The sequence below is a fragment of the Lithobates pipiens genome, unplaced genomic scaffold (genome assembly GCF_037356315.1).
Source record: "Lithobates pipiens isolate NorthernLeopardFrog02 unplaced genomic scaffold, aLitPip1_a1.2 Scaffold_27, whole genome shotgun sequence".
In the NCBI taxonomy this organism is placed as follows: domain Eukaryota; kingdom Metazoa; phylum Chordata; class Amphibia; order Anura; family Ranidae; genus Lithobates; species Lithobates pipiens.
The window spans coordinates 144,005,828-144,021,809 of NW_027507788.1; the positions used below are offsets into that span (position 1 = coordinate 144,005,828).

Genomic DNA, 15,982 nt, shown 5'->3' on the forward strand with positions numbered 1-15,982 from the left:
ATTTCTCCTCTTTTCTAGGCAAAGTGAGCAGGTAACCCTTGCAGTATGGGTGCAGCCTCACTGCAAGAGACCATTTCAAAGTCTCCTAGAGTTGGGCTTTAAAACACATGCACCAGGAAGATTCACCTGCAGTGAATATTGGTGAACGTTGCATTTAATGCTCTAGAAATATACCCCTATTAGAGTCTTTATACAGTTTACTCATAACATTAAGCAAATTATTTATTTCATTTTTTTGCCATAAAAGTGCAATTCCTCTGGTGGTGATTGCTACTACCGATACTTCTGGTCTGGAGTGGATGCATTGCGTGAGTGGTACAAGTTCCATTTTATTAATATCATGTCCAAAATCCCATCAGTATTGCCAATTTCCGATCAAGAATACCTGGATAGATTTATTTTGACATGTGAATTCAACGGACATATTTGTGACAGGTTAGTTTCTAAGCTTCTTATTTAAAGCAAATCTAAACCCAATAACACAAATGTAATATATTACCGTTTACCAGTCCCTATATGTGATGATTGCATTCATTTTCTTCCATTTATTTATACCCGCTGATCCTGTCAGTAACACACTTTCTATTTTAGGGCAACAATGCTTATCTACAAAGAAGAAGCATTGTCACCCTAGGAAAAGACTACAGAACACCCCCCCCCCCCCTCATCTTGTCCACAACATAGGGAGGATATGTTCCCTAATTCTCAAAGTTTTCTGGAAACAATGTAATTAAGAGTGTGGAAAAGTAACAGCGCTCTCTGCAGGGACAACTCAATCCATACACCAGGTCCACTCACAGGTGCCAAGGCTCAATGTGTCCCAACACACTCCAATGCAATAGTAGTAAGAAGAGGCGGCAACACTGTAATCCTTGAAGTGTCGTTTATTGGTACATCAGAGTGACAGTAAAACAATAAAGCTGATGCGTTTTGGCAAAAGCCTTAGTCGTAGCTGGTTTGAAACAGACATGACAAAGAATATAAATATACTCATATACACATATGCAAACTCCATTGGCCCATTAGGTTAGTGTCACAGAAAATTAGCATATTTAATTGATACCACCAATTATTCAAGTGGTTAGTGTCTACACCTGTTTTAGCCAACATGAGAAGGGGGAGAGAAAAAAAAGGGCAATATAAAAAGTTGATTTGTTGAGCCAAAAAGAAATGTGTAGAAAACATTCTGCATAAAATATTGAGACCTTAGGATCAGAAAGAGAGGGATTCAATTTATGGCAGCATCATAAAGTCTCAATATTTTATGCAGAATGTTTTCTACACATTTCTTTTTGGCTCAACAAATCAACTTTTTATATTGCCCTTTTTTTCTCTCCCCCTTCTCATGTTGGCTAAAAACAGGTGTAGACACTAACCACTTGAATAATTGGTGGTATCAATTAAATATGCAAATTTTCTGTGACACTAACCTAATGGGCCAATGGAGTTTGCATATGTGTATATGAGTATATTTATATTCATTGTCATATCTGTTTCAAACCAGCTACGACTAAGGCTTTTGCCGAAACGCGTCAGCTTTATTGTTTTACTGTCACTCTGATGTACCAATAAACGACACTTCAAGGATTACAGTGTTGCCAGCTCTTCTTACTACTATTGTAATTAGGAGTGTACCAAAGGCAGAGAGCTCAGGAGGTTAGTAGCTCAAATGTGGATGCGCAAAATTTTTTCAGTTTTTTTGAACTGTAGCTAAACTGAACGCATCTAATGCAAGTAAATACTAAATCTGAATTGTAGCATTAAAAAATAATTTCCTGCATTTATATACTTTAAAAAGATCATCAGAATGCATATAAACTCAGGTTTAACACTAGTGTGAATGAGACCAGAGATTTGAAATTATAGTGGGTCCTCGGGGTAAACTGGGAATCAAATAATTTATTATAATGAAAATCTGGTAATGGATAATTACTTGAACATCTTAAAAATAACTATTATTTTATTATTTACTCTATTATTCATATATATATATATATATATATATATATATATATATATATATATATATATATATATATATATATATATATAAATCATAGCCGTGCACACCCTAATCACCCCATGCGCTAACCTCCCAACAAGTCTTTGGATTGGGTGGGACCATGCTGAGAGGCTTTTTTTTTTTATTCAATCATGTCCCTTTAAGCCCCCCTCCCACTGTAAATACAATTTGGCCACACCTACCATTTGCAGTTGCTTTGAGGCGCACACCCTAATGCAGTAGGCTATGCACACCTATGATCTATATATCTATACACTATATTACCAAAAGTATTGGGACGCCTGCCTCTACATGCACATGAAATATAATGGCGTCCCAGTCTTACTCCGTAGGGTTCACCATTGAGTTGGCCCACCCTTTGCAGCTATAACAGCTTAAATTCTTCTGGGAACGCTGTCCACAAGGTTTAGGAGTGTGTCCATGGGAATGTTTGACCATTTTTTCAGAAGAGCATTTGATGTTGGATGAGGAGGACTGGCTCTCAATCTCCACTCTAATGCCGCGTACACACGACCGGACTTTTCGAGGGACTAGGTCCGATGGTCTTTCAGACGGACTTTCGGCGGAGTTCCAACAGACTTTCCGAATGAATGGACTTGGCCACACACAATCACACCAAAGTCCGACAGATTCGAACGTGATGACGTACGACTGGACTAGAATAAGGAAGTTCATTGCCAGTAGCCAATAGCTGCCCTACCGTTGGTTTTTGTCCGTCGGACTAGCATACACACAAACAGATTTCTTGGTCCGGCGGAGTTCCGGTGGAAAAATTTAAAACATGTTCTATTTCTAAAGTCCGCCGGATTTTTTGCAAGCAAAGGTCCAATGGAGCCCACACACGATCGAATTGTCCGACGGACTCGTTCCATCGGACCTTTGCTGTCAAAAATTCCGGTCGTGTGTACGTGGCATAATTCATCCCAAAGGTGTTCTATTAGGTTGAGGGCAGGACTCTGTGAAGGCCAGTCAAGTTACTCTACAGCAAACTCGCTCATCCATGTCTTTATGGACCTTGCTTTTGTGCGCTGGTCCAAATCATTTGGTGGAGGGGGGGATTATGGAGTGGAGTTGTTTTCAAAAAGGTAGGATCCTATCTTTGTGGGAAAAGTTTGGGGATGGCCCCTTCTTGTTCCAACATGACTGCGCACCAGTGTACAAACAATGTCCATAAAGACTTGGGGTGGTAGAAATTGACTAGCCTACACAGAGTCCTGACCTCAGCCCGATAGAACACCTTTGGGATGACTTAAAGCGGAGATGCAAGCCAGGCCTTCTCATCCACATCAGTGCCTGACCTCACAAATGCACTTCTGGAAGAATGGTCAATCATTCCCATAGACACACTCCTAAACCTTGTGGACAGCCTTCCCAGAAGAATTGAAGCTGTTATAGCTGCAAAGGGTGGGCCAACTCAATATTGATCCCTACGGACGAAAACTAGCATGCCATTATAGTTCATGTGCGTGTAAAGGCAGGCATACCAATACTTTTGGTAATATATATATATATATATATATATATATATATATATATATATGGACTCAATATATGTTTGTACAGGTTCTTGAAGTGAACTGTGTATATGAAGCTGTATGTGATATCTGTTTCTTACATTTACATATCTTCCCAACAGAAATTACACACAATTCCATCATCCAACATACGGCACCTGTTATACTATTAATGCAAATGAAAATAGTGATACGCCTGGGGCAACAATCATACCTGAAAAAAAATATGGTAAATATTAGATGTTACTGTGGTCAGGTTAATGTACCCAGTTTATCAGAGTGGGTTAAATGGCAGCTCTAGTCTTGGTACCATTTTTTAGATGTAGGTACATATGAAAGACATTGGATAAGAAACTGATTAATGCAGCTCTGTATTTATTCAATTAGTGTATGTACTTAAAGTGAAATTTTACTGAAAAAAGTAAGTTACGCTTTTCTTCCTCCTTCCCCCTGGAAGTAATGACAACATTATTTTTTTTAGGGGGCAGCGGGTACCTCGGGGGGGGGGGATCCTAGTTTTGACAGGTACCCTCTCCCCACTTCCACTGGAATCGTCCAGTCAATCCCAGTGGAAATTCGCCCCCTCCCTCCCTGCCCTCAACCACTTGGGATATGTCCCAGGTTCCTGAAGGCTGCGGGACAATCCCTGCATGTGCAGTGGGGAGCCAGCTGTGAAGTCGCAATGAGTCATAGCTGGCTTCCCGCACTCAACATTAGGGCGCCGGGGACCTGAAAACTGGCAGAGAACTGGCCTGGGTGAGGACAGCTCTGGATCCCAGTACAGGTGTTCTTTTATAAAATGTCACCAGCTACAGTATATTGTACAGTATTTATAGCTGCAGACTTTTCATTTTTTAAAAAGGCACTGAACAACCTCTCTAAATTCGAACTGGTATCAGTCTCTTGCAATGCCGTATACGGCAGCACTCTGGGCTCTGGAGGTAAAACAAAAGTCAGCATGTTTGGCAGGGAATAGCTCCCCGTTCACCAGGGCTGTGGGTTTCAGAAAAAGAAAGGTCAGCAGAAGTTGCTATGAGAAGTCTCAATGACAGTCTCATAACCCTGTAAAAAAAAAAAAACATGTCTTTTTAAAGCATGTTAAACCTTCATAGTGCTTATGTGGTTGGTGTCATTTGTCGCAATATACCTGGTTGATCCTGTCTGTTCTTGTATCCCCCTTAGTGTGCTGACCATGGTAATCATGGCTGCTGATCAGTTTACGTGCCTCTGTCATCCCACCCTCCCCCTTCCTCCCTGCCTGTCCGCTCAGGAGTCTGTATGTAAGCTCCTCCACCCCCTTCCACCCTCCCGCTGCTATTTCATCTGGCAGTAAAGTTAGTGATTCCAGTTCCTGCCAGCCCCTCTGTAATAACAAGATGTACTACACAGTATGTGTGTTTTTTTTTTTTAAATTCTGCAGCTAAATAACTTTTTTCACAATGCCGATGTGCAGTCACGTGAACTCCTGGCTGACATCAGAGGGGAAACTCCCACTGTGGTCATAGATCGGGGAAGGAGAGTGGTGGGTGGTCACATAACTTCACATCTGTGATTTGAAAATGTATATATAGCTGCAGAATAAAAAAAAAAAAACATTGGCAGGAAGTGGAATAACTGACTTAACAACTACTACAACTACTTTAAAAATATTTCAGTCCCATCTGCGCAACACAGGTAACTCCACCCACAGTTGTCCTCAGGCCCTCCCAGTTACTGGATGGTGCCAGCCAGACCCGGCTTCTAATTATGAGAGAAATGCCAATTTGTGGCCCCTGATCATCACATTGGATGCTTTATTGATTTACTGTGCATGCACACTAATTCAAATAAGGGTGACATTGTGATCCTGGAATGGAACATGGCCCAGGACTAAGCATCATCAGAACTGAAGTCCAAGATGTGGGACTGTCCTGGGAAATCATGGACAGTTGGCATCCATGCAGTCTGTATGATGGCAGTTTGCCGTAACTTGAGTCTGTTCTGTATGCTACATGCACACCCTATGCACATTAGCGTTATCGCTCTGTGTGATGGCAGGAAGATGGGAAAGATCTCTCTCTTATTGGCTCTGCCATAAAATAAGTATTTATGCACTTTTCTTTCACTGTGTCGGCAGGGAGATCAATGTGTCCGGATCATATATATATATATATATATATATACCGTATATATATATATATACAGGGCTTTTTTTCAGCAGGAACGTGGGAGAACGCAGTTCCGGCACCTCCAGCACTGAATGTATGTAATAGCATGGAGTGTGGGGTATGCTGGAGGGTTTATTGATGTTGGCTGCTGGGGGATCTATTGTCACTGGTGGGGATCTAATTTTGTGTGTGGGCCTATTGTTGCTGGGGGGGTCTTATGTTGCTGGAAGGGATCTACTGTTGAGGGAGAGGTCTATTTTTACTGTCTGCTGGAGGATCTATTGATGCTGACTGCTGGGATATCTGTTGTTGCTGCTGGGGGGGGGGGGGGTCTAATGTTGCTTGGGTGGATATTTTGTTACTGGGTGAGATATATTGTTGTGGGTGGTTCACTGTTGCTGCAGGGAATCTATTGTTTTTGGGTGGAGTCCATTGTTGCTGGGGGAGTCTATTGTTGTGTGGGGTTATTGGTTGTTTTCTCTAAAAGGGGCAGTACTGGTAGGTGGGTAGGGGGTGGAATCAAGGGACGGTGGTCAGAGGTGGGTAGGGGACAGAGACAATGGGTGACTCAGATGGGGGAGTTCCTGCACCTATTCTCCAAGAAAAAAAAGCTCTGTATATATATATATATATATATATATATATATATATATATATATATGAGAGAGAGAGAGAGAGACACGTGTTTGAGCTGTAGGGTGCACACATTAAATAGAGAAACTATTTAAAGTAAAACTTACTTTATTTCTTAATACTTTTTATTTTATTTTGTTTTGTCTTCCAGGGATTAGCTTGATAGTTAAAGTAGATCAGCATGATAATATGCCACTTTTATCAACATCAGCTGGAACCACCTTGATGATTCACAATCCTACCCAGTCCCCACTAGTGGAGCATCAGGGATTTGACATATGGCCAGGGACTGAGACCTCAATAAGCGTTAGACAGGTAAGTGATTACTAACCATGAAAAGCATGTTGTACACTTACATGACATAGTAAACTGTTAATCTAAATGAGATTTTATAGAGATTATTATCAATCTGTAACATGCATGGCCATTTTTAGACATTGCCACAAGCATTCTTTTGAGTCTTTATTGTACTCCTACTTCCCAACATTTATTTAAAATAGCCCTAAAATCAGTAGCATGCACATTGATGTTATTTACCTTTTTCACAACTTGTGTGCAAGTTCCTCTGTTTTTATATTTACCTGTGTTTGTGTGCTCATCCACTTCCATTATTATTATTACATTAGTCATTTGTATCCACTGTGATTGGAATCAGCATACACCTTGATTACATGATTCACTACGAATAGCTTTCAGCCCAGAAAACAGGCATGAATGAAATAATGCGTATTAACGGAGCTGCAGAGAGTCTTGTGATCTCTCTGCAGTTTTCCTCAGCAGTTCTTGTTCTTGACATTTATTTCCATATGGAAACTGTACTACTACTTACTGAACTAGTAAGGGAGGGGGAATAAAAAAAATTAAAAAACATTAAAAGAGCTTTATTCTTTATACTAGGATCAAGTGAATCGCCTGGGGAAGCCATATGGTGACTGTACATTTAATGGGAGTGAATTAGAGTTCAGTCTTCTGTACAATTCATCGTATACATTACAGGTAAGCTCTGCTCTGCAGTGCAATCATTCTGCACATTTACATAACTTTTCAACCCTAATGGTGAAATGATGTCATAGTGTAAGGGATTTTGAGCTGGAAGGAAAGGGAGAAAGTAAGATGGGCGGGATGGACAACAGGAAAAAAGCAGGCAAAGGGAAAGAGGGAGGAAAAATGAAAAGTGTAAGGAGGGAGGATCAAGTTGACGGTAGAGGGAAGGAAAAAAGGGAAAAGGAAGAGGAGAAAGAAAAGGAAGCTAGTAGGTACTTGGTCAAGAAGAAAAAAAGGAAGAAATGGAAGGTCATAGGGAATAAAAATGAGCGAGGACAGGGCCATTGACCAAAGGGTTGGGAGCAGAAAGAGAACAGGGAAAGAATGAGCCAAGAGGAAAATAAGGGAAAAGGGGGGGAGAGACAAGGGGAAAGGCTAAAGAAGGAGGGATGGAAAAGGGTATAGACGGAGGAACGGGCAAAGGGAAAAGGGAAGGCTGGACCAAAAGGAAGGAGTAAAAAATAAGGGAGATACAGAGGAAAGAAGAAAAATAAGGGAGGTACAAAGGGAAGAAGGAAGGAAGGAAAGGGCAAAGGGAATGATGGGGAACAGTAAAGGAAGGGGAGAAAGAGAAATGAGAAAGAAAAAAGCAAGGAGGAAACAAATGAAAAAGGGAAGGAAGGGACAAAAAGAGCAAAGCTGGAGGGAGGGCAAAAAGAGGGAGAGTTCTATTTAATTCTGTTACAGTAAAAGAAAAATTTGGAGAATAATCTGTGCTGGATACGTAGAGGGTAAAGGAAGGATGGGGAAAGGAAAGGGTATAGTAAGGAGGTTCAGAGGAATAAGGGGGGAAAGGGAGGTCAAAGTAATAGAGATGTCAAAAGGGAAAGCCGTAGGTAAGGAATACAGTACAAACCTCTCTAAAAACGAAAATATATTCGTATCACTTCTTTGTGATGCTAAATAACTACATTTATGTTTTTTTTGTGTGATTTTAGGCTTGTCTTCAATCTTGCTTTCAGTACAGAATGATAGAACAGTGTGGATGCAGCTACTATTTGTACCCTTTGGCTCCTGGAAGTGAATATTGCAACTACAACAAGTATCCAGGATGGGGTAGGCTCTTTGTAAAGACATAAGCACAAATCCATATTTACAGACAATGAGTTCCTATGAGCTTGGTTTGTAGAGCACATAGGAAAAGAGCTGGTGAAACTCATCTATTCATCTCATGGGGTAAAAAAATGAATGAACTAGTCTTTAAAAGTTTCTTCTGACAAATTTAAGATACTTACCAGCCCAAAGAGTCCTCCTTGCAGTCGAATCTTTGCCTTTCTTCTGATCTTCTGATGATTTTCAGCACCGCCATCTTAGTTTTAGGAGCTTTCACTTCCTGATGTCTCACAGTTGGCTCCCTATTGCGCATATGTGAGACACAGCTGATCCTGCAGCCTCCTGGACAAGTGATGTGATCCCAGGAGGCTCCAGCCAGTTAGGAGATTAAGGAAGTGGGAGCAAATACCACTAAAAAAGATACAGGAGAAACCTAACAGATTCCTCCATCCATGCTAAAAATATTGGATTAAGGAATCTTTCCTGCTGGATTTTGTATTCAGCAGCCAGCGGAACCTGCAGCTGCTGGATATCTGAAAGGTGTCTGAATCTGATTGGATGTAGCCTTTGTTTGGCCAACAATTTTCTACCCAGCTCCTTTGACAAAAGTTGATTGAAAAATGTACTTTTATTGAGCCAGTTGGTACCAAAAGGACCACCCACAGCTCAAATTTCAGACAATTCAGTAGGAGCCGTGTATGGGCAGCGATGTACTATATTTAATTGCATCTGACATGATGATATTTGATTTCCTTAGGGTGTTTTATAATTTATCACAGAAGAAAAAAAATAGCTCAATAGATGCTCCAGGGGGTTTGACCTATAGAATACACACTTTTGCTATAAAAAGATCCAGGTCACAGGAAGACTTCTTCTCACTGAACATATATTGTGTTGCAGGACATTGCTTTTTTCGACTCCATGAACAACTGATAGCTCACCAACATACGTGTTTCCAGAAGTGCCCTAAACAGTGCACGTAAGTAACCTGCCCTCTGTATCTTTCTATCTTTCTACGTTTGTAAGGCCAGAAGCAAGTATGCCAATGGCCAATGTCATTTAGTAGTATGACCCCTCTGCAGGGGTTTTTCGGACACAAAGGTGGATGACCTATGCCACTTTATAATAAAAGAATGTAGCAGTTAGGGTTACAGATCATGGGTTGAGGGTACAGGTCAGGATTACATAAATACTAACTGCCAGAACACAATGGGTGAGAATGTATTCAACCATCTATATATTATGTACAGTCTTAAAATCTTCTAAAAACATGAAATGATATTCCCACTAATGACTTGTATTCTTATAATTTAACAGTGAGACGATGTACGATCTGTCAGCAGGGTTTGCTAGATGGCCATCACCTGTGTCTAAGGTAAATGGTGTTCATCTAAATAACTGGCAAGCATCACATGTGCTCTGTAGCTCTTCAACTCTGATATGCGAGGACAATTCAGCAAATTATTGATCATACTGGAAATATCACTTTCTGTTTTGCTGTCCAGTCTTTTCCTTGGTGTTAGACTTTTAACGACAGCATTACATAATCTTCTATTGTAGATGGTTGATAGGTTGGCTGCACTGTTGTAATCTTCTTTGTTCAGGTTTGGGCCTCATTCAAACAACCACTCATAACCTAAAAGAGAAAAGCTGGCCAAACACGCATTTTTCAATAAAAACTTTCCAACATGATCCTTCAACAAGCAATCTACTTCTGTTTAGTGGAGATGGACACAGACTATTAAAAACTCATCTGATCCCTACTAAACCAGACACATTTTGATGAACGTACAGCCAGCTTAACTTCTATCAGCACCAGAAATCAGCCAGTCAACTGCTTATGCTCTTCAGCAAACTCTGCAGCAATGCTGAACTCTGCAGGTTAATCAAGGTTAACCCACTGCTGGAACCAGTGAACACACAGGTCTAAGTTTTATTGGCCTAGATTCAGGGCTATTTAAAAAATAAGCATATCAGCAACTAAATGTTTGGATAAAATGAAAGCTATCTAGCAGGTAGGATGTGTCACGCTCTTCAGTGGGATTAAATGTAACATTTTCATCTTGATTGGAGTGTACCTTTAGAGCCCATTCACACAGGGGCAACTCCTGATCCGACTTCAGGTCGCCCCAAGTCGCCTCAGGTCGGACAACATTTAAAAAGCAATGTAAGTGAATGAGAGCCGTCTTAATGCACACTACTGAAGTCGCTCCGACTTCAGAAAAGGTTCCTGTACTACTTCTATCCGACTTGTAGGCGACCGGTACCCATTGATTTCAATGGAGATCGCCTCCAAGTCGGATCTCCGTCTATACGGAGGCGACTTTGACAGAATTATTAGCTCTGAAAGGGGAACTCCACGGCAAATTTCTGAAAAAAATTTGGCGTGGGTTCCCCCTCCGAGAGCATACCAGGCCCTTAGGTCTGGTATGGATTCCAAGGGGAACCCCCTACGCCGAAAAAACGGCGTGGGGGTCCCCCCCAGATCCACACCAGACCCTTATCCGAGCACGCTACCCGGCCGGCCAGGAAAGGGGGTGGGGACGAGCGGGCGGCCCCCCCCCTCCTGAGCCGTACCAGGCGGCGTGCCCTCAACATGGGGGGGTGCCTTGGGGGAGGGGGGGGCGTGCGGCCCCCCCACCCCAATGCACCTTGTCCCCATGTCGATGAGGACAAGGGCCTCTTCCCGACAACCCTGGCCGTTGGTTGTCGGGGTCTGCGGGCGGGGGGCTTATCGGAATCCGGGAGCCCCCTTTAATAAGGGGGCCCCCGGATACCGGCCCCCCACCCTATGTGAATGAGTATGGGGTACAATGTACCCCTACCCATTCACCTGTGGAAAAAAAGTACAAAAAAAAAACACAACACAGGGAAAAAATATTTTATTGCACAGCTCCGGGGGTCTTCCGTCTTCGGGGGTCTTCTCGCCGGACACCTCCGCTATCTTCTTGTAGCTCTTTTACTAGCGGAGGAGTCCGGCTTTCTTCCTCCCCGCCGCCGGCCTCTTCTCCCGACTTCGGGGGTCTTGTCCCCCTCTTCGGTTCTTCTGCCGGGCCACCGCGCCTTCTTATAGCTCTTTTGCAGGCGGTGGCCCGGTCTTCTGCTGCTGCCGCCACCGCCGCCGCCGCCCGTTCTTCTTCTTCTTCTTCTTCTCCAGGAGATGTTGACACGACGCTCTCTCCGGCCACAATGCCAGGGACGCGCTCCGCTGCCACTTATATAGGGACAATGGGGCGGTGTCACATGGGTTGATGTCACATGTGACCAACCCATGTGACATCAACCCATGTGACACCGCCCCATTGTCCCTATATAAGTGGCAGCGGAGCGCGTCCCTGGCATTGTGGCCGGAGAGAGCGTCGTGTCAACATCTCCTGGAGAAGAAGAAGAAGAAGAAGAAGAAGAAGAAGAAGAAGAACGGGCGGCGGCAGCGGCAGCAGCAGAAGACCGGGCCACCGCCTGCAAAAGAGCTATAAGAAGGCGCGGTGGCCCGGCAGAAGAACCGAAGAGGGGGACAAGACCCCCGAAGTCGGGAGAAGAGGCCGGCGGCGGGGAGGAAGAAAGCCGGACTCCTCCGCTAGTAAAAGAGCTACAAGAAGATAGCGGAGGTGTCCGGCGAGAAGACCCCCGAAGACGGAAGACCCCCGGAGCTGTGCAATAAAATATTTTTTCCCTGTGTTGTGTTTTTTTTTTGTACTTTTTTTCCACAGGTGAATGGGTAGGGGTACATTGTACCCCATACTCATTCATATAGGGTGGGGGGCCGGTATCCGGGGGACCCCCTTATTCCGATAAGCTCCCCGCCCGTAGACCCCGACAACCAACGGCCAGGGTTGTCGGGAAGAGGCCCTTGTCCTCATCAACATGGGGACAAGGTGCTTTGGGGTGGGGGGGGGCCGCGCGGCCCCCCCTTCCCCAAGGCACCCCCCCATGTTGAGGGCACGCTGCCTGGTATGGCTCAGGAGGGGGGCGCTCGCTCGCCCCCCTTTCCTGGCCGGCCGGGTAGCGTGCTCGGACAAGGGTCTGTTGTGGACTTGGGGGGGACCCCCACGCCGTTTTTTTTCGGCGTTGGGGGTCCCCTTTAAGTCCATACCAGGCGGCGGGGCCAGCGAAGTCTCCAGCGTTAAAGTATATTTTCAAACACACCCAGTTACCCAAGCCCCCTTATCAACATTTGAAATAACAATACAGACTTTAAGACGGAGACACTTCCTAATACCCATGGCCATATTTACTTTTTTGAAGTCCTCATGCATGTTCATATCAAGCCCTTAGAGAATAATAGCTGTATCAGAAGTTTGCATAATATATGCTGTTGGATTGATTTACTAAAACTGGAAATTGGAAAATTCGGTGAAGCTCTGCATAGAAACCATCAGCTTCCAGTTCTTTTTTGCCAGAGGTTAATTGAACAAGCTGAAGTTAGAAGCTTATTTGCTACCATGCACAGCGGCACCAGATTTTGCACTCTCCATTTTTAGTAAACCAACTCCTATGCATCATATTACAGCCAGCGCTCCCAGCAACTGTTAGATAACAGCCACATATGAAGTGCATTGTTTTTAAGGGCTCAGTTGAGCTATAGATTTACATTATGGTAATGAGCTTTAAGGCAAAACCATTGTGCTGCCCTGCTAATACAGAAGCAGATTAGGTCCATGGCTGCCCTCACATACAAATAGAATTAGAAACTATACAAGAAATCTTTTTAAAACATATCATGTATTTATAAGATTATTTTTTTACCAGCTAATCTATTGTATCTGTGTATATATAAAAACTGAGATGACTAAATGTTGCATGCCAGATATCCAAACTTAAAGGAACCAAAAAAAGATTACATCCAGTTTATTTCAGTCCTCATATCCCTAATGCCTTTACCCTGCTCACTGTTACAGGGATGGATCCTACAAGAATTATTCTCTGAATATGGATACAACCGCACTAGTAACAGGTAGGAAATATATAAAATCACTAAGTTGGTGGGACAAAATGTATCATAGCTTAACCCTGATCTCCCTTGGGACTGTCATGGATGCCAAAACGTTTGCAATGCCAACAATACATTGCACTTGAGCTTGATGTGTAAGGATGTAAAACCTGACTTATAAGCAATTTTTAAGTTGTTTCATAAAATACATGGCACTTTTGAATAAATATTTTTTAGATACGGTATTTTGCAATAAAAAAAAATACTGGTACACTAGCTGCTGTTTGTTATACACATATGTTATTAAAGATCGTTCCCTTTCCATCATGAAATAAAACAGTGTAACTCAAAGCAGCAGTCTGGTACCAATAAGGGTCAAGTAACACTAACAAATCTGTTGCTGGCGAGAACTTGTCAGTGATATAACCACTAAGTTTAAACTTGGCTTCTCCTATGGTATTGCAACCTCACCTCCAAAATCCATTTCGCTTAATTTTTGCTCCCTCCCTAGAGATGGAGAGTCTGCATACTTTTGGCCTGCAAAGGAGGGATGTCTATTAGAGTAAACGGCAGTTATGTTTTGGTGATTTCTATTGTGATGAGTGTCATTTTTTCCAGATACCTGAAAGACTGGAAAATATTACTAGTGTGAGGCCGCGTACACACGCGGGGACTGTTCGCCCAACTTTGTCCGTCAAACAGTTTCGGCAAACAGTCCGCTCAAAATTAGCATGGACGGACATGGCCACACACGACGGACGAACAGTTTGCTGAAACCGTGCGCGATGACGTGAACGGCACGTACGACGGGACGAAAAATACGACGTCCTATACACTGCATTATAACTTTCGGCGTGTAAATCCTTTCTGAGCATGCGCGGAACTTAGTTTGCCGAACAAGCCTACACACGAGGGGACTGTTCGCTGAAACTTTGTTTCAGCGGACAGTTTTTGGGAATTTCCGAAAAACCTTGTTCAGCGGACTGTTCGCTGAAACTGTCCGCTGAAAGCCCACACACGAGCGGACTGTTTGCCGAAACACTGTTCAGCGGACAAAGTTGGGCGAACAGTCCCCGCGTGTGTACGCGGCCTGATACAGGTGATGTTTTCCAGATACCAGGAATACTTTACTAGTGAGGATATACTTGTCATGATTATTTTTGACTCATGTTTTCCAGATACCAGGAAGACTAGAAATCCTTACCTGGAAAACTGGAAAATATTACTAGTAAGGATATGTCATGTTTTCTGGATACCTGAAGGACTAGAAAACATTACTAATGGGGATATATGTCATGATCATTATTGACTCATGTTTTCCAGATACCGGGAAGACTAGAAAATCTTACCTGGGAAACTGGAAAATATTACTAGTAAGGATATGTCATGTTCTCTGGATACCAGGAAGACTGGAGAACCTTACTATTGAGACTATTGGGGGTTCATAACGCAAGGCTGATCATTTATTGCAGCGAGAATACTTGCAACAATAGTTGGATAATTTTCTTATTCATTTACGTCTAACTGTAGTATTATGGTTAATTAACCTGATTTTGCCCCACTCTAGGAGTGAAATATCAAAGATTAATGTGTACTTCCAAGAGCTGAATCTCCGATCTTTTGATGAAACGCCAGCACTCAATGTAAGTGGACAGATTTTTTTTTTTTACAAGCTATTGTATTAGTTAGCCTGACATTAATGGTTAAAAACAAACAAGCAGATTTCGACCATTAGTTGAGATTCATGGTCAGTTTCTAATGTACTATAGGGTGATAGTATGTGCTGTAGACCAGTGTTTCTCAACATATTTTCAGTCAAGGCACCCTTTAAAATTATGGACAATCTTGAGGCTGTAGACAGTCTTGAGGCGCCCCATTCTAAAATGTAAAACTATTCTAATAGTTTTACATAATGCAGCATCATCAATACACATAGGAGACCCAACCTTAGAGGTGATGTATTCTTCCAAAGCAAACTTTTGAAAACTAATACTGACTAGTATTCTAATGTTTCTCTTCTCCCCAGGTTTTTCTCCATCACTTAGCTAATGAGACCCCAAAGTTGATGGAAAGGGGCAAGGGAGGGTAAAACAAGGATGATATTCAGGCAACTGACATCTTCCTTAGCAACTGATTAGGTCATTGGTTATTGGCAGCTAGAAGGTTGTAATGGTGTAAAGTAAAAACCTGTGGCTTTGTGTAACTAAAAGGTAGGTTTTGTCCACCCACCGGCTTGTATACAATTTTGGGGTAATTTTAAGGCATTTTTCAAAAGGCACCCCTGAAGAAACCTCAAGGCACCCTAGGGTGCCAGGGCAGCCTGGTTGAAAAAGGCTGCTTTAGACAATTAGAGGTGCTACTTACCCTTCAGGTAAATCCTGCAACCTTTTGGATTATCTCCTTTGTGATCCTTCAAATTTCTGTGTAGAGGAGAGGAGGCAAGGATGGCCAGATATTTCCCAATCCACCATATCTGAGAGGTCTTCCAACCCGTCATGGCCTATGGCATTTGTGTTTGCTACAGATTCCTACAATCAGCAGTGAAGAGGATAATGTCTGTCCAGTGAATCCACCCTAAATCTATTGGAACCAGAGTCTTCATTCTGGAAGCTCCAACTATTTGAAACGTATTACCCTG

General features: G+C 42.8%; 1 protein-coding gene across 1 annotated transcript in view; it reads left to right on the forward strand.

Moving 5' to 3' along the window:
• Positions 1-15,982, forward strand: part of SCNN1D (sodium channel epithelial 1 subunit delta) — a 34,117-nt gene that overhangs the window by 10,846 nt on the left and 7,289 nt on the right. Inside the window, exons 4-12 of the mRNA XM_077457603.1 lie at positions 248-435; positions 3,660-3,766; positions 6,469-6,632; positions 7,215-7,313; positions 8,300-8,417; positions 9,315-9,393; positions 9,732-9,789; positions 13,313-13,368; positions 14,912-14,987. Of these exons, the coding sequence (XP_077313729.1) occupies positions 248-435; positions 3,660-3,766; positions 6,469-6,632; positions 7,215-7,313; positions 8,300-8,417; positions 9,315-9,393; positions 9,732-9,789; positions 13,313-13,368; positions 14,912-14,987 (945 nt within the window). The remainder of the gene's footprint in view (positions 1-247; positions 436-3,659; positions 3,767-6,468; positions 6,633-7,214; positions 7,314-8,299; positions 8,418-9,314; positions 9,394-9,731; positions 9,790-13,312; positions 13,369-14,911; positions 14,988-15,982) is intronic.